This window comes from Argopecten irradians, chromosome 15, assembly GCF_041381155.1.
Source record: "Argopecten irradians isolate NY chromosome 15, Ai_NY, whole genome shotgun sequence".
In the NCBI taxonomy this organism is placed as follows: Eukaryota; Metazoa; Mollusca; class Bivalvia; order Pectinida; family Pectinidae; genus Argopecten; species Argopecten irradians.
The window spans coordinates 3,692,954-3,716,404 of record NC_091148.1 but is presented as its reverse complement, the minus strand read 5'-3'; the positions used below and the strand labels follow the sequence as shown (position 1 = coordinate 3,716,404).

Genomic DNA, 23,451 nt, shown 5'->3' with positions numbered 1-23,451 from the left:
CTCCACATAGAAACGTTGGCAATAATGAATCTCCTCTATTTGAGCATGGAAAAAAAATAACACGAATCCGATAAAGAAAAAGCTGTGAAGGTCAAATTAAGATTGTATGAATGTAAGTAAAAGCTCTAAAAAAAATGAAAAAAATGGAAGAAGTCCAGAGATCGGATGGTTTCAGTAGTGAATTTTATAAATTTTTTTGGAAGATTTGAAATATTGTTTGTGTGGTAGAGAGCAATAAATTATGCATATATTACTGGTAACTTTTTAGGTCAAGATTTTCAATAATCAAGGAGGTCTAGTACATAACCTTTGTATATACCTAAAAGAGTCAAAAGCATTGAAAATTAATAAAATTAACTGAGAGACACCAAGTACTACTTTATCTAAACACAGATTATACAATATAGGCCTCGACATCATAATTCGCTAATCGCATTTAAAAATGTTTTTACACAATCAATAATAAAGAATAATACACAGAAGGGTTTTATGAAAGGCAAGGTTTATTAAGGTGAAAATATCAAATTAATCTATATGTAGATGACTATATGCCATGAATTTAGAAGAAAGAAATATGAGTCTGGGTCTCTTTCATGCTATTAGCAGAACTTTGAGAAAGCATTTGATTCAATTGAAATAGGAGTTTTATTTCAATTAAGATCCTTAAAATCCTATCATTTTGGTAGAGTTCTTTAATGAAATGGATACATATTCTATATCATAATGCAAAAAGCAGAATAGTCAATAATGGACATTTTTTCATCCTTTTTTGAAGTACAACGCGGAGCTGTCGACAGGGGGATCCCCTATCACCGTACTTGTTTCTGATCGGTATGGAAATTCTGTCTATACAAATTAAAACAAAATATTAATATCAAAGGTGTTAAAATAAATGAGCAAGAACATCTAATTGGTCAATATGCAGATGATGCCTTTTTATTCCTAGATGGTTCTCCTAGATCATTATCGAGTACAATAACAGAGTTTAATAACTTTTATCTAGCCTCAGGTCTAAATTTAAATATACATAAATGTCAGCTCATATGGATAGGAAATAAAAGATATTCTGATGAGATCCTGTGTCCTGAGCATCAGTTTAATTGGCTCTTCTGAAAATTCTTAAAAGTGTTAGGGGTCCAGTTTTCACTCAATCTGGTCATGATATCATTGAAAATTTAACTATAAAAGAAAAGCTTTCCAAAATCAAAAGACTTCTTGGAATGTGGTCTAAAAGAAACCTTACTCTGTCTGGGGAAAATCACCTTATAATCAAAACATTTGACATCACCTTCTTATTAACCCATCATTCTCTATATACTCTGCCGAATCCGGATAGATAACTGGCTTAAATGAAATCAACGACAGTGTTATCTATAGATTTTATGGGGATATAAAACCTGCACCCCCATGATATATATAAAACCGGTAACACTCTGTTTCTGTGATTTTGAGGTCGGAGGGGGATTAAGGAGTGATTCAACATTGAAAGTTTTATGAAATATTTAAAAATTAGGTGGATTTAAAAGAATTTATAATGAAGATGGGGATTGGCAATCTCTAGCCAAGAGAACTTTTAATAAGTTTGGAGGTGAAAGGATGTGTGAACTTAGGGAAAGAGAAACTTGAAGAAATAGCAAAGAATATTACAAATAAGTTTTGGAAAGATGTTACACTAGCATGGGCAGAATACAAAGGTAATGATTTATCCCCTATTCTTGAAACTGATCTTCTTAACTATGTTCCTGTGCCACTCTTTAGACAATTTATTTTTATATGAAAGAGAAGGGATTACAACAGTGAAAGATATTTTAAATAACAACTTAGAATTCCTATCTTTTAATGATATTAAAATAAAATGTAATCAGCTAAATTTTTTGCAGTATTTCTCATTAGTGGGTAAGATACCTAAAGATAAATTAGATAAGGTGAGAAGAGAAAATGCAACAGGTAACAATGTAATTATAAACTTATTTCAGAATATTTTGAAATTAACAGATTTGAAATATGTATATAAATCTCTTCTGAGAAGTTATAAACACTTCCCTATTGAAAAGCAACACAAATGGATTGGAAAACTTCATATATAGACCCAAATGAGGAATTAGACTGGAGGAAAATTTATACACTTAGTTTTAATATGACTATGGATACAAGAATTCAAAATCTACAATATAAAATTCTCCATAGAATTCTAACTACAAATACTTTTTTACACCAAATTAATGTAATTGATAATGATTCATGTACCTTCTGTAAGAAACTCTCCAGAGACTATTGAACACTTACTGTTTTACTGTGGCAAAGTAGACAAAATATGGAAAGAATTTAAAAGTTGGTTAAATAATATAAACCAAAACAACATTCATACGGTAGGTGAAGATTTGGGAATAAGAGATATACTATTTATTTGTGAAAACGGACCACCTGTTATTAATCATTTGATATTAATAATCAAATACCATATTTATAACTGTCGCTTCAGGAAGACCCAACCAAATTTTGAGAGCTGTAAGAAACAGTTTTGTAAAATAAAACAAATTGAAAAAATAGTGGCCACTGAAAATAACACTGTTAATGAATTTAACCAAAAATGGTTCCCCTTAACTATTTAACTACTTTATTATTATTTTTTTAAAAAAATTTTTTAAATAAAAAATTTCTGAAAAACAAACATTTTTTTTTTTTTTATATATTATGGGCAACTAGATATTTTTCTTGTGCTAAAAAAGGTGTTGTTTATGTTTGTGTTATTTTGTTGTTGTTTTGTTGTCTCCTATACATGTGACATATGTGGAACTATCTATGTACCAATTATGATTACAACAAAATTAGCTCTTCAAGAAGGTCAATATCTCATACTACCCTAGCCAACAAATTGTAAAAAAATATCTAAATAAATATAAATATAAATATCTAAATATCTAATATCTAAAGAAAATGTGCTTATGATATATATGAACCTTCTTTATGTATGAAATCTTATAAGGATTAATTCATTGGCTTTTATTAAAATTACACATATACAAATGCATGTATGTATAATATGGTATGTGTGAATATATGTATATGAGTTAATTTAATTTCCCAAGATTGCATATGCAGAATTGTTTTACTTCTTAATTTTTTATTAACCAGTTTCAACTGACTCTTGTGGAAACACAATGGACTTTTATGGGTCATGTTGCTGCTGAAGATAAATAATGAGTTACTGCTATTGTGAAAAATTTTACATGTAACGGTGTTAAAGTAATGTATTAGGGACACATAATCAGTGCGAACAAGTATATGTATAAATACATGTATTATATGTGCTGATGGTATAGGAAAAATGAGGAAATGGAACAAATTGTTTTAGTTGCACATTTGTCGACGTGCTATTGGATATAATATTGTTAGTGTTTGTTTTGTGTTTGCTTTCTTGTTATGTTTTTCGTATATGTCGAAAGTCTTTGTAGTTCTTAATCGCTAACGTGTGCCATACAGTTAGATGTAGTTTTTGTGGTTCCCATTTGACTCGATTGATACTCGTACATTGCGTAATCTTGTTACACATACATGTTAAGCAGTTGTTTCAATTGTTACTATATTCAATAAATGTCTACTAAATTGTTATGATTCTTTTTCAGTGCTCAGTTCACTATGTCACCTTATATTTTAAACAATTGTAGATATCAAAAGCAAGGGAATATGTGACATAGCATATTATATAAATGATTACCTGTATGAATAACAGAGAAATCTCTCACTTATTTTAAATTTGTAGATATATATTTGTGCTCAACTTTATGCCACAAGAATTTTAAAAAATATGATGTCATAATTAACAAATAGGTGACATAACATAAATAATATAAATGATTACATGTATGAATACAAGAGAAACCCTTTCACTTAATTTAAAGTTATATATCTACTGTATATTTGTATTTGTATGAATGAGTTTGGAGAATGAATGGAGCAAATCAAATGTGATGAATATGAAAGCGATCGAGTAAAAGGAGTGAAAGAGACCTCCTGTGAGAGGCTATATGTTGTAAGAGGGATGAACCCAGGGTCCCAACCCTGGCATCCCTCAAATTTGCTGGGGAATAAAATCGATTTTGAAACCTTAAAAAAAAAAAAAAAAAAAAAAAAAAAAAAAAAGTTTCCGTTTTATAGCCTGTACAGATTGATTGTCGAGAGGATTTTGTCTCTTCTTCGTTTCTTGAATGTTCTTTAATATGTTCATATCAATAGTGGATTTTACAATCTTCTGAAATGATTCGTATTTTGATTTAGTGTCCGGTGCGCGCTGTAATATTTCCTTCCAATCTATCGATAGATCTGTCCTTATTTGTTTGTAATTGCCCTTGTTGTAGTTATACTTAATTGTTTTGCTAATGTTATAAGTTTTTGTACAGTTCAGTTAAAAAAATATAATACCATGGTCGCTCTGACTTTCCTAATCCGCTTTTTATTGCAATGTTACTGTAATCATATCTTGTTCGTTTGTAAATATTAGGTCTAAAATACTGGGTTCATTATTGGCTCTGATTCTCGTTGGATTCCTTATATGTTGAAATAAAAACGCATCTTTGATTGATTCAATGAATTGGTATTCCAAATGTTTTGCTTTTCTAGATGGAGTCAACTGATCCCAATTGATATATTTCAAATTAAAGTCTCCCATTATTAGCAAATGTGATGTTTTCATCTCTACTATATTGGTAAATAGCGCGCACAAATCTCTGTTGTTTTCATCCTCGCTGTTTGGACTCCTGTACAGGCACCCAATAGTTAATACGTTTCCATTATCAAGATTTATTTTTACCCATAATTGTTCATTAAATGTTTTGTTGATTGATATTTCCGTGGCTCTTAGTTTGTGTGCCGTGTATATGATAATTCCTCTCGATCCATTTTTATGCTCCATCTCTCCGGGAAAAGCTTCAAATCCATCAATATTCAACTCAGACTTGTTTATTTGGTATCTGGAATTTTTAGGAAAAGCCTCGACAACTCCAATGATATCTAACTTTTCATGATTTATTAAAGATTTAAGTTCCTCGATTTTGTTGGTGAGAGTATCTGCATTTGTAAACATACATTGGAATTTTTCGACATGCATTAATCTTTTCTTACTGCCAGGCGGACGATTTTCCTGTTCCACGGCGGTCCCCGTACCCGATGCATGAATTCCCCCGATTCTTTCTTTTTCCTTTCCTTCACCTCATTTCTAAGAGCAGTTTCCGCTTCCCTTTCTTGTTTTGTGAGGTCGTTACTGATACGAATTTCTTTGTATTTATCGCTGTTTTTCAATTCAGATATATGTCTGAAGAGTGATTTCTTTCTCTAGGAGGATACAAAAGAAACCAACAGCGGCCTCGATTTCACATTATGCTCTAGATAAGATACATCTGGAGTAGGTTTGGACTGGGCTGATCATCAGCAAAGCTAATCAATGTATGTAATTTCGAATCTGGACAAAAGTACTTGGACACTTCATAATTTTACGATATATTTCATGTGTATTTACATTTTTCTGTGAATTTCCTGATATTATCTATTGATGGATTTTAAGCAAATTTGGCATACTTGTAGAGTATTGTCTTCACTTTTATCTCATAATATTTTGTATTATTTTACTCCAATTAGAACCAACTGCTGATGGCCACATCAAGATAACATGTAACAATAATGGTACAATCAGATAAATCTGGGTGATTCCTTTTCATCTCCTGGACAAAAATATTAGTGCATTTTATATATAAACAAAATTGTAGTAATACCATAATCATAAATTAATTAATTGCAATAATGTATGTGACCTTACAATGACATCATTCATATTGAACCATACTGCCTAATATGCATTCCTCATAAGTTATTTTCCACTATAATGTTCTTTGCCTACCGATAGGAAATGTTAGAAAGATTTTCTTAAACAACAATCAAATTAAGTTATGGGTATGATTTAGGCTGATAAGCTTTATTTTCTGACATATAATATTTTAGACATTGATTAAGCTTTTATTTTTCATTTTTAGAAAAAAATGGAAACTGATATGTATTAATTCTGTGAAAAAATAAAACATTTTACATCTTTAAAAGTTTTGAAGGACAGCAACCATAAAATTTGAGATGTCTAAAATGGAGGGAGAAAACACAAATGGAAATGGATGTGGAAATCCTAAGGGACTGAACATAAAGCAGGTACAAAAGTGCATTGATGGTGTGCTGAACACAATACAGAGTTACCTCCCCTTCTGTAACGCCCATTCTAATGACTTTATTATTGACAATCACTGGGAAAACCACATCCCACTGGAGATCAGGACAGAGTTATTTGCCATGTCTGATCAACAACTCTGCGACTTACCATCTAGATATATAGACATGTTAACAAAGAATATTGTCAATGAACATGGAACAGCAGTATCACCTGACTTAAAACCAGCAACAGTAAAAACCCAAGGTAATGAAGACACTGAAACGTGCCACATTAACAGGGATCATGACCGAGCCAGAGGCCATAGGCTCCCCGCAGACCTGGAGTCCTATCTACGGACAGTATGTGGTACCAATCTACAATCAATGGATGTTTTAGTGGATATCGAATATTTGTTCAGTAAATCAGGACTTATCAAAGATGTGCTTCAAGTTAAGAATTTCATGACAGATAAGAAGTCACACGAGGTGGATATTATGACATGTGTGTGTTCTAGATTGGCCAGTTCCACAGGAGCTGATGTGGTAAGTACGATTAATCACACACATTATGTTGAATTGCTATTGGTCAAAACTTATTTCAAATCAAAAAAAAAAATCACAGTAATTACTTTTTTAACAGTAAGTATTAGATTGACAACAATAAGTGTAAATTGGACTAATACATAGACTAAATACCTTATATTTTGGCCTTTCAAAACATTGAGTTGCAGCATGATAAGTGATTATAAAAGCAATGAATGTGATGTGGCTGTATTACAGATAGTTGACATGGGAAGTGGTAAAGGATACCTCAGTACACAGTTAGCCCTCAAGTGTCACAAGACAGTAGTAGGGATAGACGCACAGCTAGTCAACACCAAAGGGGCCATCAAAAGGGCTAAAATCCTCACCAAACAGTGGAAAGGGCTGGTGAGGAACGCACAGGAGCTTCAGGATACTGGCATTGTCACAAAGAAAAGCAAGAAACTAAAAAAGAAGCTGAAGAAGGAAAGGATGTCTGCCATGTTGGCAGAAGGAGAAGATACAAATACATCTGTAGTTACAGAGGAAGCACTAGAGACTCCTGATCAGGAGGATTTTGATGGACTGGGGGCAATATTTGGTGGCGACAGTGATGTGGCATTAGATGTTAGTTTACACTGTACAAAGGGTGATGTAAAACAGTCAACTTGTAAAAACATGCAAAGTAAAACAGACACAGAGAAGTTGTCTCAAAATCCCCCACTATCAGAAGTAAAAGATTCTTCTGCAATAGAAATTGAAAAAATGTCTAGCTTGACTCTTGAAAAGGCAACACATGATGTTAACTACAGTTTTCAGAACAATGGCAATCCATCTTCTGATAGTAGATCAAAGTCTTCCTTACCAGCAGAATTTTTACAAGCTTCAGGTCCTCAGGTTGAGGTTTTACACACTGGTTACAAAGTCACTCAAAAGAAAAGACAAAATTCTTCAGTCAAACTGCCAACATGTGAACCAGTCCTTCCCTACATACCTCTCACACTATTTGTGGACACAACAATGGATTTGATGGAGGTTGTCTCCAAGGCACTGACAGATCATTCACTGACAACTCATCAACCAACTCACAATCAAGGGGAGACAACTTATCAATCAGGTCACAATCAAGGGGAGCCAACTCATCAACCAGGCCACAATCAAGGGGAGACAACTCATCAACCAGGCCACAATCAAGGGGAGACAACTTATCATTCAGGTCACAATCAAGGGGAGACAACTTATCATTCAGGTCACAATCAAGGGGAGACAACCCATCAACTAGGTCACAATCAAGGGGAGACAACTAATCAACCAGACCACAATCAAGGGGAGACAACTAGTCAACCTGGTCACAATCAAGGGGAGACAACTCATCAACCAGGTCACAATCAAGGGGAGACAATGCTGATGTTGACAGGTCTACACACATGTGGAGCTTTAGGTTCCAGTATGTTGGAGTTGTTTGTAAACAACCCTTCAGTGAGGGTCCTGTGTGGTGTGGGGTGTTGTTATCACTACATGAGGGAGACGTTCAGTCCACACAATCAACAGCTTGGTAGGTATACTAGTGCAGAAGTGGAACCGCTGAAAATATTTTAGTAGTTTTTGACAAAATCTGAAAGTTTGCTGAAGCATGTGTAGTGTATGATGGAAAAGAAAAAAATATCTGATAAGAAACTTTTTGAAATCGATGAAATATAATGAATTCATTTTCTTTAGAAATTTGTCCATTTTCATAGAATACTGTACTTTATGTGTGATAATTTCCTAGTAGTAATTAGTGACCACACTGTTATAGAGGATGACTTACCTGTGGGATTTCCGATGAGTCGTTACCTGAACGATCAGGAAGTTTACATCGGTAGGAAAGCTCGGAACTTCGCCTCCCAGTCGCTCTATAGACAGGCACAGGAAACAGAGGTAATCAATAAAACATATTGTACATTTACCAGACAAAGGAAGGCTATATCTAATTCAGCAATGTTTCTTAAGGAGTAAAGTTTGGATAGAAACATGGATTGAGCAGGAGTTTAAAGTCTGAAGCATTAGTTGAAATTTTCTTATAAAAATACATCCTCAGCTTAGGAACAATTAATGAAAATGTACAAAAGAATATAAGATAACAAGGTAGTACTTAGGTGACCTCATGATTGTATCCTTTTTGGATGAGCTGTCTATGATACTTCTGTTGTAGTTATCCTTTGCAACCTTTCCTCGGTGTCTCCTCCAGAAGATCCTATTGGATGTAGTTGGACACATAGATCCAGACTGGAAAGGTCTGCGTGGACTAGGTGGTATGACCTCTGACATGTACCAGTACGTTACAAAGGCGTTTACCAAACTAGGACTTCCAACAGACAAGGTAACCCATAGAACTTAATATAGACTTCTAAGGTACAATGCATTCCTATAGGTAGTGTTCAAGATACAGGATCTTACATAAGTGGCTAGTATTAATATGATTTATCAAACAAGCTATTGAATTTGATATGCCAGGAGCATTTAGGCCTTTAATATGTTAATTCCATTTTAGAGTCACTCTATAAGTTGATTGGAAACCTCTAAGAATAAGAGAGAGAATGAAGTTAAATATCTGTGAATCTTGATAGTGTTTCTAGTTGAGACATTGATCTGCCTCCAGATAACCCCAGAGTTTGTGGAGACTTACTGTGAGAGGTATGGGGACGACAAGAGAAAGCTCGAAGCCTTCCGACAACTAAAGTCTGTGTTAGCTCCTACTATAGAGGCCTTAGTACTGCTGGACCGGGCATGTTATCTCCTCGAACAGGTGAGATCACCAATGTCCCACTCACTTATTTTCAAAAAGGCAGAATTAAAGAGTTTTTGAATCACATAATTTTCAACTTGTGAGTATGTGTACACAGTATTCATAAAATCATCAAACTTAATAATGCAATTATTTACCATCAGGCTTTTATTACTGTAATAAGACTTTTCAAAGGCAGAGTACCTGGAGAAAACCAACAACAATGGTTGATACCTAGCAACTGCCCCTCAAATCTCTTGTGGGGCAGTTGCCAGGTACTGACCGCTGGTCTGTGTATTTTCTCTGGGTACTCAGGCTTTCCACCATCGAAAACTGACATTTTATTAGATGATCCTGGCTGTTAACAGGACATTAAACTAATTTTATCAATAAATCAAACTTATTTGCAGTAAAAAGATGCTTACACACTCTGATTTATTACTTTAATGTATTTATTAGCTTTTGTATTGTTATTTTACAGGAATGTGTTGGAGAAGTGTACCTAGTCCAAATGTTTGATCCAGTTATCTCCCCTCGTTGCTATGGCATCGTATCCATAAAGAAATCCTGACGAGACCCGTCATCACATTTACCTGTATACACAGTTTGTAACATTCTTTTTTGAATAAATATTTTCCTGTTGACACCTAGTCTTCATTGTCTTAATATTTCAAAACATTCGTATGTAATTAATTATTTCTGACTTAAATGTACATTTTAAATGTATGACTTTGACATTGATTATACTTTTAATGTAAGTAGAGCATACTAATATTGCATACTTGTAAGATACTACACAAATAGGCGTCAGGTTAGAGTTTTAGCATAACATAGACCTATCTACTAGTCTGCATACATACAGTATTTATAAACCCAAAGTAGTCATGACCAACTGGTTTTCATTTTAGAGTTGGTCTGAAAACAAAAATGGCAGATATCTGGAAAATCACAATTCAAACTACTGTGCTCCAATGTCATGTGTGAGATTAAACATTGTCCTTGGAATTATCTTACAAAGTCCTAAACCCTTGAGTGAATTACATCCCCATATTTTTGGTGTGAAACATCCCGTCCGTGGGTAAACTTTTTCCTTTACAATAAATATTTCCATATAAACAATGAGATAGGTCCGACCCCTAGGGGCAGAGGGGCGGGCCCCAAAATGGGAAATTTTCTTAATTTAAGCTTTTAAATCCTACTCCTCCTTTATCCTTGAATGGATTTCATCCATATTTGGTTTGAGACATCATTGGGGAAGGACAATCATATTTTATATAAATGAGCCTGGTCCGACCCCTAGGGGCAGGGCTCCAAAAGGGGAAATTTTCTTAATTTAAGCTTTTAAATCCTACTCCTCCTTTATCCTTGAATGGATTTCATCCATATTTGGTTTGAGACATCATTGGGGAAGGACAATAATATTTTATATAAATGAGCCTGGTCCGACCCCTAGGGGCTGAGGCCCCAAATGGGGAAATTTTCTTAATTTTAGCTGTAAAATCCTACTCCTCCTTCATTCTTGGATGAATTTCATCCATATTTGGTATGAAACATCATTAGGGACGGTCAATCATATATATATAAATGAGTCTGGTCCGACCCCTAGGGGCTGAGGGGCGGGGCCCCAAAAGGGGAAATTTTCTTAATTTAAGCTTTTAAATCCTACTCCTCCTTTATCCTTGAATGGATTTCATCCATATTTGGTGTGAAACATCATTGGGGGAAGGACAATAATATTTTATATAAATGAGCCTGGTCCGACCCCCAGGGGCAGAGGGGCGGGGCCCAAAAAGCGGAAATTTTCTTAATTTAAGCTTTTAAATCCTTCTCCTCCTTTATCCTTGAATGGATTTCATCCATATTTGGTTTGAGACATCATTGGGGAAGGACAATAATATTTTATATAAATGAGCCTGGTCCGACCCCTAGGGGCAGAGGGGCGGGGCCCAAAAGCGGAAATTTTCTTAATTTAAGCTTTTAAATCCTTCTCCTCCTTTATCCTTGAATGGATTTCATCCATATTTGGTTTGAGACATCATTGGGGAAGGACAATAATATTTTATATAAATGATTCAACTAAGGAGTTCCTTGTATGTTTATATTAACCGTTAACCAATACTTTATACTGTGACTGTTGTTTTGTGCCATGAGTCAGATGACCGTTAAGGCCCATGGGCCTCTTGTTCGTTAAAGTATGAGAGAAAAAGAATCAAACATGGGTTTGTCAGGTGGACAGGGATATCTCAACCTGAGTGAAAGATTTTGACCATCAACTCTCGGCAAGCCTCTGGTTGATTAGCCAAAATCTTTCGCTCGGGTTGAGATATCCCTGTCCACATGATGACAGGCCCATGTAAGATTCTATAAATCCCTTTCTATAGTTAACCTGTTATAAACTTAAAATATGTCTATCTATAATCTAACCACCTACGCTTCATCACCTACGCTTCATCGTATTGTATAATGATTTAGCTAAAATATACTAGAAGTTCATCTGTCTGTAGAATATAATAGTATTTATCTCTGGCACTAAGAGAAGAGAACTCATCCGATATTGAACTCGCTTGTGTAAATAAATTTGAACAAATGTCACTATAAGAAGCACATTCACAAAGAAAATGAATTTTCTAAACAGAACAGGGCAGAGTCTCTGTTCCTTTAGTAGGTTAGAATAACTGTAAAATAAATAATTACTTGTATGAACAATTAAACATTTTGTTATGAAGTGGAAAGAAGATTTGAAATCAAACAAGCTCATATACCAGTACCTTAATTACATTCAAGGTCATGACCTTCAAATGTGAAGGTTAACAGAGGGTCAGGACTGGGGGAACTCTGATTCCTTTCAATTACATGTAATTGGTTTATAGACAAAATTGGTAGTACTCGGTTTTAGTTTCAACTTACAAGTAAAAGGGCAAGTGAACTCTTGCACCAAGGCACATCATCTGTCATAGACCTTTAAGGCCCAGTATTATGTTAGCACCATATAAATTAGTAATTTATGATTGTGCAAGATTAAGACATTAACAAAAAGTAATTTGTTGACAACATCAGTATTAATAGTTGGATACAAAGGTGAACATTTCCTGGTTTTACATATGCACACATTGTAACTAAGAGGATAAGTAAATGTTCTACAATACAGGTAGTAAAATTTCTAACTATCAACCCCCCACTTTTTTTTAATATCATTGATTATCAATCAAATTGTTTCCTATTACCAGTATTATAATTAATATAATTATGAACATGAGCACAAAACCATGTGGATATCACTAATTTTAGTTATTGCAAATGTAATTGCCATAGGTCAATAAATGTTGATGAGTTATTTCTTGTTTGGTTTTCATTTACTGTAGAACCAGTGATAATCGTGAATGTATTATATTGTGACCAAACACACTAGAGCTACTTGCAATTTTACTGTATGAATTTGAAATTGAATGAAAAATAACAAATGACAACCAACATAATAGGGATAATGTGTCAGCTCACTTAGATTAAATAGGGGAAATAGACAGTCAGACAATTGTTTTAAATTTCTACTTCTCATTATAAGTACCAAATGGATATTCACTAAATAATAGTTAGAAATGTCCTAAGGAGATGTACAAACAGATTTTTCATTAATGATGACTCTGACCCCTGGAGCCAAAGTGGCTGTGTCAATAAGGGAAATACTGAAGAAAATTTTACATTTGTACATACATTTAGAAGACTTGAGACTTTGTCTCAGGTGATCTAAAAAAGCCCATGGCCATATAGGTTTTTATTGGATTGGGAAACATTAAAAAAAAAAAAAAAAAAAAACATTTTTATTTAAACGATATTTGTATACCACTTAGTTTATATTCATGAAGACCTGGGCCGTGCACCAAAAAAAATTATCAGACAGATCTTTTACTGATCAAGTCTATGTAAAATCATATACTAGAGTAAAAATTCTGTCTGAGAATAGTTTTATGGTGCCGGGCCAAGGTATTGGGTCTGTGACAAGCTGGGATGAAGGGCTACCAAGTTTGTTAAAATTAATGTGACCTTAACTTTCATTCAAGGTCACAGGGGTCAAATACACTTATATCTTTAAACGACTTGTGAATAACTGAGAGGCCTAGATACCTGATATTAACCCTGGGATGAAGGGCTACCATATATGTGTGTTCAAATGAATGACCTTGAACCATGACATGGATCAAATAGGCTAAAATCTTTAAACAACTTCTTACAAATAAATCAGAGGACTAGAGATCTGATATTGGGTCTGTGACGAGCTGGGATGAAGGGCTACCAAGTTTGTTAAAATGAAAGACCTTGACTGTCATTCAAGGTCACAGGGCTAAAATCTTTAAACGACTTCTTGTGAATAACTAATTATAAGAGACCTGATATTGGGTCTGTGACATGCTGGGGCAAAGGGCTACCATGTTTATTAAAATGAATGACCTTGACCTTTATTCAGTGTCTATTAATTTATCAAAAAATAGTTCTTTGTATTGCCTTAATTGTTTGCCACTACTTTATTCTTTGAGGTGTTGCATTGTGACAATAGTCAGATGACTATTACAGTAAGACTCATTAGCCTCTTGTTGGTTATAAAGTTAATCCCACACACCAAACCGTAATTTATTTCTATAGGTATTAATTAACTGTCATTGTTTAAAACGTATTACTCTCAAAGATGTTACATAATCATTGATTCCAAAATTCACATCAAAACAAGGAGAACTAACTTCAAGTGCTAACATCTGCATACACTGTTCATCAAGTTCAGCTGGAGAACCAAATATAGGCCTTTCATTATGCTCTCCTCTTAGGGCTTCTGAATTGAAACTTTCTTCGCCAATGTTATTTAAAGCTTCTTCGTCTAGATCCGCACCAGTTGTATTTTGAAACTGACCGGCAATCCAGAGAGCTTGAGGGGATGATTTCACTGTTCTGATTCTGTGAGCATCCCATGCCTGAGACCATACATGAAGTCTTCTGTTAATTTCGTTCATGTATATATAGTGAAGAGCTTGCAAATGAGTGATGTCCAAGCAGTCCAAGATTCCCTGGTCTTCCATATAATAGAACAAATTGTAAAAAAAAGCTTAAAACTCCTTCATAAACATCTCGCCAGAGACGTTCAATCCGTTGATTGTGCGTACTCTTCCCCGTTATAAACCCAGTTAATCCTCTCTTAGATAGCATGAAGTTTGCTACATCAATATTTTCCAGACCTTTATCAGAACGAACTTTATTTGGTGTGCCATATTCAGAAACACCCGACGAAAAACATTGAAATACTGTTTCAGATCTGTTGTTGTCACAACACTTCAAAAACATGATCTTTCTGCTAAAACCATCGATGCCACCTGCTATTACAAACCGCCACCTAACAAGTTTATGATTTGTGTCTATGTGCCACAAATGATTAGGTGCCAAGACATTATACACACGTCTGTGGAGCCGTCCCTTGCATCTCTGAGATACTCCTTTAGAGTCTATACGGTGTATAGAATCCCGGATACGCCATCTTTGAACTTTGATATGTAGTTGCTTGGATAAAATTTGCTTTATCATATTTTCACCACAAAGTGGGAAATCTCCACATATTTTTTTTATGTTTAGATCAAGCATATCATTGGAAATGTCACAAAATGACATTTTACTTAAATTGTAGGCACGCATTCTACGATAAACTGTGCTTTCAGAAACCTGCAGTATCTTGCATATATCAGATATTTGAAATCCATTGTCTAATAAATACTCTAGTGTACATTTTGGGAGGTCAAATACAGGTGCCCTGCCATCCAATGACACTTTGGCAGGAGGAGTGTGACCATACTTTACACATTCAGTTCTAAGTTTCATCATGTCAGAAGAGTTGACTATACCCAATGTTCCAAGTTCAACAGCAGATAGTTTTCCAACAATATCTGGCGTTATTTTCTCTCTTTCAAAATTGTTGTATGCATGGTCGAAGTCAAGCTTCTTGAGAATAACTGACATCTGATTGTCCTCCATTTTTCGCTAAAAAGCAAAAACATAAAAACAGATTAAATCTTTATCTATATATACAATCAAAAGAAGTTATGAGGCTTTTCTGTAATTCATGAATATATACAAAAAAAATTACATTGCTTATTCAATATTGATAAAAGCACATTTTACATTGCCTGCTAATGAACATGTTTTTCTTTCTTTCTTTTTTTTTTTTTTTGTTTGTTTTAAATCGAAGGTTCCAAGTCTGCTAAGACTACATTTTGGATGCCATTGGCCCATTGGTGACAATGTGACATATCACTTCATTCAGAAAATGCTCACTAATTTGTTGAACAACAACAGGCCCATGGGCCTTAATAGTCATCAGACATTAAAAGCTTTATGAATGGGTATATACGATGCCTTTTACAGGTTGGGCACAAACCTGCATATGGGTAACAGTTACCTGTCTGAGTAATCATAAATTACCCAAATGAGGAATTATGTGAAAGAAAAATCCATGAAGTTTTAAATTTTTTTATCAAAAAAAGGGCGTAATAATTTTGATATGGCACCATTACAAACATAACTTAGTACATTTTTAAATGGGACAAACTTCATTGATTTAATTTTGGTAAAAGTCACAAACTAAAACAGGTTACTATGGTGCTAACAAAAGAACACAGGTAAAACTCATTCAACCATGACATTTACATTGAACTTCCCTGATGGGCTGTGCACTGTAGTCAATGGAGAACACAGGTTTCTGAAAATTAGTTATAGATTATATAATCATGGACCAACAAGAAGAGTGCCCCAAGATCATTTTTAGACATTTTAGAGGTCTAGATAAAAAAAAAAAACGATAAAAAGTCTCTCTTCTACATATACAGTGTGTATGTGTTTGAATACTAATGGTGAAATCTATATATAGATATAAAAATTTCCCCTTTATCGATGCGTCTCTAGTGCGTAGTTGACGCCAAAGATAAACTAGTGATTACTATACGATGCCTCCCAAGAAGACAGATTTTTAATCCGGCCAATGAGATTGCAGTGGAGGCCTCGCTCACGCATATTACATGTATATATCCTACAGACAGTATGAATCTTAATTAAATAATTGTCAAAAATCTACAAATGCAGAGTAATGTTTGTCATAATGGGGCTTAAATCGTCTTTGTGACGGCACTTTGTATAGATGTGTAGGATGATTTTGAAAGGAAAATTATCGCTCTTTCCAACGGTAGTAACCGTTTTTATGAAGATGTGCTAGAAATGTGTTTTTATCGCCGCTTAAGGTAGGCAGGTTAGAAACTTTGAGTCTGTGAGCTTTGGCCACCCTTCTCGTATATCGTACCATGTACTGTAAAGTATGATTTTTATCGTTTTTTTTTTTATCTAAGCTTAGACCTCTAAAACGTCTAAAGATGGTCTTGGTGCACTCTGGTGGGTCCATGGTTATATAATCTGTAACTAATACTCAGATCCCTGTGTTAGGACACTCTGGTGGGTCCATGATTATATAATCTATAACTAATTCTCAGATCCCTGTGATGGAGAAAACCTAAATTGTCATCTTACAAGTTACAACAAAATGAGACAACAGAATTTGACATTTCATGCATAGAAACATAGAGTCTTACTCTTTGTTTAGTTGTAAGGCATTCTAAAAATTATGACGCCGTTTTTAATATTTTTTTTTAAAAACAACATAAGGCCTACTAACCAGTATGTGTTTTATTTTCACAGAATTCCTCAATTGGGTAACTTATTGATTACTACAAACAGGTAACTACTCAAATAGGTAACTGTTACCCATATCATATGCAGGGTTGTACCCAATCTGTTTTTAGGTCATGCCATGGTCACTTATATATGGTATTTAATTAAATCAGTCCCGACTCAAATCGGCCCTATACATACCGGTAAGTTACAATTCAACGTAGATCTAGACTAATTCATCAACTGCTTAAAAATATACAAACTAACGTTAACGTCATTGTACCCAAATTGTTACTGTACTGGGACCCAACCAGTAATCGTGATTGTGTGCATATCCAACTGTGCGTATAGATTTTCGAATGTCTGGAGCTGCTGATAAATACTTCATGATAGAAAATTTACAAACCTGCAGCATCTGCATCAAAAGATCAAGCTTCTACACCTCGTGTCATGGCGGTAGTGTCATGGTGGCAGACACATGACAGAAAATAACCCCGGTAAAAAGTTCCGAATCGGAGTCACAGAGACGCTTACATCACTCATACATACAATGAAACAGTACAATCATACAAAGAAAAAGTATAACCATACAATGGGAAAGTATAACCATATAATGGAAAAGTATAATCATATAAAGTATATATGCAATAAAATAATGATGTCTGTAAATAATGTAAAGTAGAATCATACAATGGTAAAGTCAAATGAAATAAAGATGAAATCAAATAATATAACGATAAATGAAAATAATACAATGATAACACCAAATAAAACAATGATAGATGCAAATCAAATATATATGTCACCAAATCAAATAATGGTGAAATCGATTGATATAATGGTAACAGAAAATAATACCATGACAAATGAAAATGAAACAATGGTTGAAGTAAATGATACATTGGTCAAATCAAATCAAATATAGATAAAATGATACCAAATATTGATAAGATCAAATCATATAATGATACAACCAAATCATATAATGATACAACCATATCATATAATGAAAATACCAATTCATATAAGTATATTTGAACCATACGAGACAGCTATGGCGTTCCATACACCTTACTTAAACCTAGAGTAATTGTATTGTTCAGCAATATTTTTCCATATCTCACCTCCTTGTAGTGGTTTTAATTTCTGATGATTCATTCCTGATTACAGTAATTAAATATCAATTATCAATATTTACTTAGATATATCATAAGATAGTACACTTAAAATTTTGTATGAGATCACCTAAAGATGGGAAACCATAAAACAAACTTAGCAGACGATTTTTCCAAAAAAAAAAATAACAAGCCAGTAACGTAGCAAATCCAAAGAAAATAGGAATTTATTCCCATGTCCATTTGTATATATTTAATAGAATTACAAACTGTGTTAGCATAAAATGATTAACATATTAATTCCTGTGAGACTTTCCTCAAAGCACAAAGATTGTTGTTGATTCATTTATTATAAAAGAAACGATCCTTATCCATCCATACGAGCTTATTTCTATATCCATTTGTATATGATTAATAATAGAATTACAAATTGTGTCGACACAAAATAATCTAGATTTGCGATAGTTAATATTCTGACTAGATACAGAAATGACATACCGTAAACCACATTATCACATAAATGTCCAGCCATGTCATACGGCCATTTCAAAATATCGAAAAACACACGTGTAATAAAACTATTGTGACGTCACAGGTAGTTTCGACGTCATAATCTGTATGATTGTCTCAGTAGGCTAATAAAAATTTTCCCTATCGTGACAACGATATCACAACCCAAGGGGTAATTCGTGAAGGTCCAATCCTAGGCTTGCCGAGTGTTGGACATTAAGGTAATCCCCGAGGGTTGTGATTTTGTTGTCACACCCTCATTGGTAGGGAATGAATCTTTTTCTCCATATGCAAAAGAAAAGGAGGAGAAAATAGCCCAAAAGAAGCATTGTCACCGCGACATGAACATGGTTCCGTTGTGTGCACGTCAATATTGATGACGTCATCAACAATATACGTCATGATCACACCGCATGGAGACATGACGTTACGTAATTATCTTCAGGTTCAAAAGGGTAGCGCACGCGATCTGTCATACCCCAGGGGTTGACAGAGAATTCTCTTACGGCTAAAACCGGTGACAAATCAGTAAATGGTGAGAGAAGGAAATGTCACATCCAAACCGGATTTCTACTGTTTTATATAGAAACGAATCTTAAGTTTTACTTATATCTCTATCATCAAAAGGTATGTGATAAATAGAATCTTACACTCGTGACTAAGTGATATGAAATTTATCAAACTTGTTAAATAATCTGATATGTCATTCGCCTAAAGGCACGTGGAATATTAAATTATTGAACTCGTTTGATAATTTTCTTATCACATAGTCACGAGTGTAAGATTCTATTTCTTTTCGCACATACATACACACATTATTTCGCATTAATTATTATCGTCACCAAGAATTCTTACTGTGTTTTAATTTAGATTTTTAAACAATTTAAAATTCATGTCATCTTTTCAACAAAACAATACAGAATGCATTTTCTAGTTTTATCGTTTTTTCGAAAGTTTTCAATCAAGTGGGGGCGACGTATATACCGCAATAAATTTTGTGAAAAGTGAAATTTGAATCCGTTTAACCTACTTTTACCGATAAATTCAATTTAAAATCCGTACACAGGAGAACAAATATCATATTTTGTTTTTAGCGAGGACCATCTTGGAGCAAGGAGTACCTATTAAAACGTTTAACTTTCCCTTGACAGCCGTTGGGAAACATAAATCAAATCTTATTGCATGAACAAGCCCATCGTTGGAGACCCACGTGTGATCGCACTACACTGAGTGTAACGTAGTGTAGTGCGATCACCCATGGGTCTCCGACGATGGAACAAATCATTCTTTGAATTTCCCCATAAAGTTGGATTCATCATGAAAACTTATTTAATTACATTGGGAAAAAACCCGTAAGAATCATCATTCTATATGATAAAGATATCATAATGGCTTCTTGTCGTAGATTCAAGTGCTAATTTTAGATTTGTTCTCTGACTTCGTTATATGTAACGAATATGACGTTGTAACTGGACAAGCAATTTAACATTATTTTGTAAATGACAAAAGGGGAGCTAACTCTTCCGGATTGCCATGGCTTTCTACTTGGAACTTGTCAGATATATCTAAAATGATAAGAATTGTGTATAACAATTTATCATAAATTGACTTTATGTCATAGCTTCATCACATTTACAATGCACAATATAAGAATATATTATATTTGAGTTCGAAATTTCAAATTACACAAAGATCTGTGTCATGCAAAAAAGAAGCGGTTTTTAATACCTTGTGATTGTGAAATCACAGAGAATTAATGTTATCTTTGCAAGAAATCAATACGAATTGTCTTCCCTGGTTTTATTGCTTTTAACGAAAGTATTCGCTGATTTTTTGTGTGAATGAACACCTTTCCATGGTGCATGTTAGAGAGGTGTATACCGCGAGGAAAGAGGAAATTAAATCCGACTGACCTACTTTTTACCGACAAGTTCTTTCTGAAATCCTTACACAGAGGATCAAATGCGAGATTTTAATCGTTCATCCACTTTTGTGTTCAACGAGATATACACAGCCACCTCGGATCTGGGAATACCCACTAAAATGTAAATTTAAATTGGGGTGTCTTCCACATCGATTTCTTAATACTAGTACATGTACATAGTATTTTGTTTTGTCTACAACTGGTAAAATACATTTGATAAAATTGCACCAACTAACTTCTAGTTTAGATACCTTTATACACTGAAGTAGAAACCTTTGTAAAATACTTACCATATAATGCTACTCAAAAAAACTTTCCATGTAACGATTTTATGTAAAATTTCATGTTTAACGTTTCTTATTATATATAAAAAGAATAAAATCGTGCATCGGCAGGAATCGAACCCGGGCCTCCCGGTGGCAGGCGAGAACGTTTTTTTCCAAGGATAAAAATAATTTTATTTTTCCCGTCATTAGGGCCCCGGGGATTGGGTCTCCCAACGTTCCTTACAAACTAAGCAAATAAAGATAATTAAAGAAGCATCTGCACTAATACTGTAAATACAGGTAATACATAATCAAAGGACTCACAACTTCGTATATCTTTTAAAAAATAATTTGAATATCACAGTCGCCTAGTACGATAATATCATTTGAAGAATTGAAATACTTTATGAAAAAAATCGTGTTTAACGTTTCTTTACTATAATGGTGCATCGGTCGGGAATCGAACCCGGGCCTCCCGTGTGGCAGGCGAGAATTCTACTACTGAACCAGCGATGATTGCTATCATTACCGAAATATCTGTGATAGATTAATAGTTTTTGTAAATCAACACAAACAAACTATACTGAAAGACGAATGAGGAAATCACTACTACTTGTAATGTTGTTTTGGGTTGTTTTTTATGAAGGTTTATCATTGACAGGAATATCACAACATTGATCATACTTTATTTACGCAAATAAAAACAGAAGACTTAAATGATTCGTTTTTTTCCTAAATTCAATTCGTTTGAATTCTGTACAACTTTAGTGTAATAAATTTATAAAATAATCTTCAAGACATTTTAACTAAAATATTTAATGTAAATTTGACATTAATGATAATAATGATTAATTGTAAAAGGATTTAACCGTTACTTGTTTTATTGTTGATAGCTTAATACATCACAAATTGTTTACGGGATGAGTATGTATTATGGTAAACCAAATCATTCTTGCATAAGATGACGTTTTCAGAAACCTTGAAAATTGAATACCACGAAAATGTTCTGAGCACAAATATAGCTATAGAACCTTCTGAATCCAAATTGCGAAATTAAATCACATTGAAAAAAATGGTTTACAGGAATTGACGACCAATGTATTCTCAAAATTATCAGATTTATTATCAGATAATACACTAACAAACTGATATGACAACACCAAAAGATGGGAAAACAGCTAAACTTTAATGCAGATAATTGTGATAACACTCCCTAATGCTGACAGAAATCAATGAACTAGTCGATACGAATCACACAATATTCTCAAAAAAATATATAGCCAGTATCATAACAGAATCATCAAAATTAATTGCCATTTTATTCCCTACAAGGCATTCCTACATGAAAGCGCGAAAATTTAACGAACTGTCAAATTTAGGTCATTATTTGCCCATATCTATGTTTTTATTTTTATGTTCATTTTTATATTTTTACTAACAAAATAGCAAATTATGCCAATCAACTCGCTGCTAACGGATTGTTACAGGAATAGTTTAATGTGTGGTATTACTTTGAAACATTAAAACCACATTGACGGCACGTAGGGTGGTAAAGCAATAGTACTGTAATACTACACTAGTACTTTCGAGATTTATTCTTTTTTTTAAACAATTGATAATAAGTTTTGTTTGATGTGTCTTACTGATTACAATTACAAATGTATTACACAAAGGCTGCATAGAATTAGAATTAATTTAGGACTAAAACGATCAGACCTACAGTTGTGATATTTGCGGAATTAAAGCGTTTTTGCTTTCAATGATATATCTTCAGAAATTAAAATAGAAAAATATACTACATGGCACGTAAAGTCTTCAGTGCTTCTACTTGCTCTATATGGTAATTTTGGGTTCTCTTTTCTAATACATCCGTTTCCATTGGCTTTGAATGAGACTGCAACGATACATATAATACCGTATATAATATCGATATGTTATACGTTTTATTGGTAAACTACTGCGACTCTTACACTGACGATTGTATTGTTCTACTTGTAAAAGTCAATTTATTGTTTACGAAAGCGACATAATATACATCATCGAAAAAGAAAACAATACTAGACATTACCAGGTTCGGGCAAAAGAGTGGTCAAAAGACTATGACTACTTAGACGATTTTATATGTTACGTCGAAGTATCGTTTAAAGACCACATGGAAGTATTTTATAATGGAAACGGACATATTAGAAAAATCAAAAGTTATCATTTAGAGCAAGTAGATGAATATAACATGGAAATTATTACAAAGTCGGTTGTGTGTAACCTATACACACGCTGTCAAGTCAACTTTCATTATGTTCAGAATTCATGGAAGATCAAGGGTATTAACTCAGACGTGAATGTGTTCTTGCGTGGCGATATCATTAATATGCATTTTGATGAAGCACAGACTCTGACGAATCACGTAGATATCGAAAAGACTTTGTGAAAGCTTGACATGTGATCATGGATTCCCTCGATATTGTT

At 33.8% G+C, this 23,451-nt stretch overlaps 2 protein-coding genes across 2 annotated transcripts; one reads left to right on the top strand and one right to left on the bottom strand.

The window, feature by feature from the left end:
- Positions 1-4,466: 4,466 nt before the first annotated feature.
- On the top strand, positions 4,467-10,124 carry LOC138308895 (probable methyltransferase-like protein 25). The gene is made up of 7 exons (XM_069249944.1): positions 4,467-5,442; positions 6,091-6,732; positions 6,970-8,266; positions 8,510-8,631; positions 8,906-9,073; positions 9,353-9,499; positions 9,960-10,124. Exons 2-7 carry the CDS (start codon positions 6,121-6,123, stop codon positions 10,047-10,049), a joined length of 2,436 nt encoding a protein of 811 aa, XP_069106045.1. The 5' UTR covers positions 4,467-5,442; positions 6,091-6,120; the 3' UTR covers positions 10,050-10,124.
- Positions 10,125-12,518: 2,394 nt separating this feature from the next.
- On the bottom strand, positions 12,519-18,234 carry LOC138309836 (uncharacterized). The gene is made up of 2 exons (XM_069251074.1): positions 17,577-18,234; positions 12,519-15,493 (listed from the first exon to the last, which is right to left on the bottom strand). The coding sequence occupies exons 1-2, from the start codon at positions 17,589-17,591 to the stop codon at positions 14,465-14,467; spliced, it is 1,044 nt and encodes a 347-aa protein (XP_069107175.1). The 5' UTR covers positions 17,592-18,234; the 3' UTR covers positions 12,519-14,464.
- Positions 18,235-23,451: the final 5,217 nt, after the last annotated feature.

Bases quoted from the DNA above. Each gene is read 5' to 3' on its own strand.
- LOC138308895 (XM_069249944.1), top strand. From the start codon at position 6,121: ATGTCTAAAATGGAGGGAGAAAACACAAATGGAAATGGATGTGGAAAT. The intron at 8,632-8,905 runs GTAATCAATAAA...CTTCTGTTGTAG, and splicing joins GACAGGCACAGGAAACAGAG to TTATCCTTTGCAACCTTTCC. The intron at 9,074-9,352 runs GTAACCCATAGA...ATCTGCCTCCAG, and splicing joins TAGGACTTCCAACAGACAAG to ATAACCCCAGAGTTTGTGGA.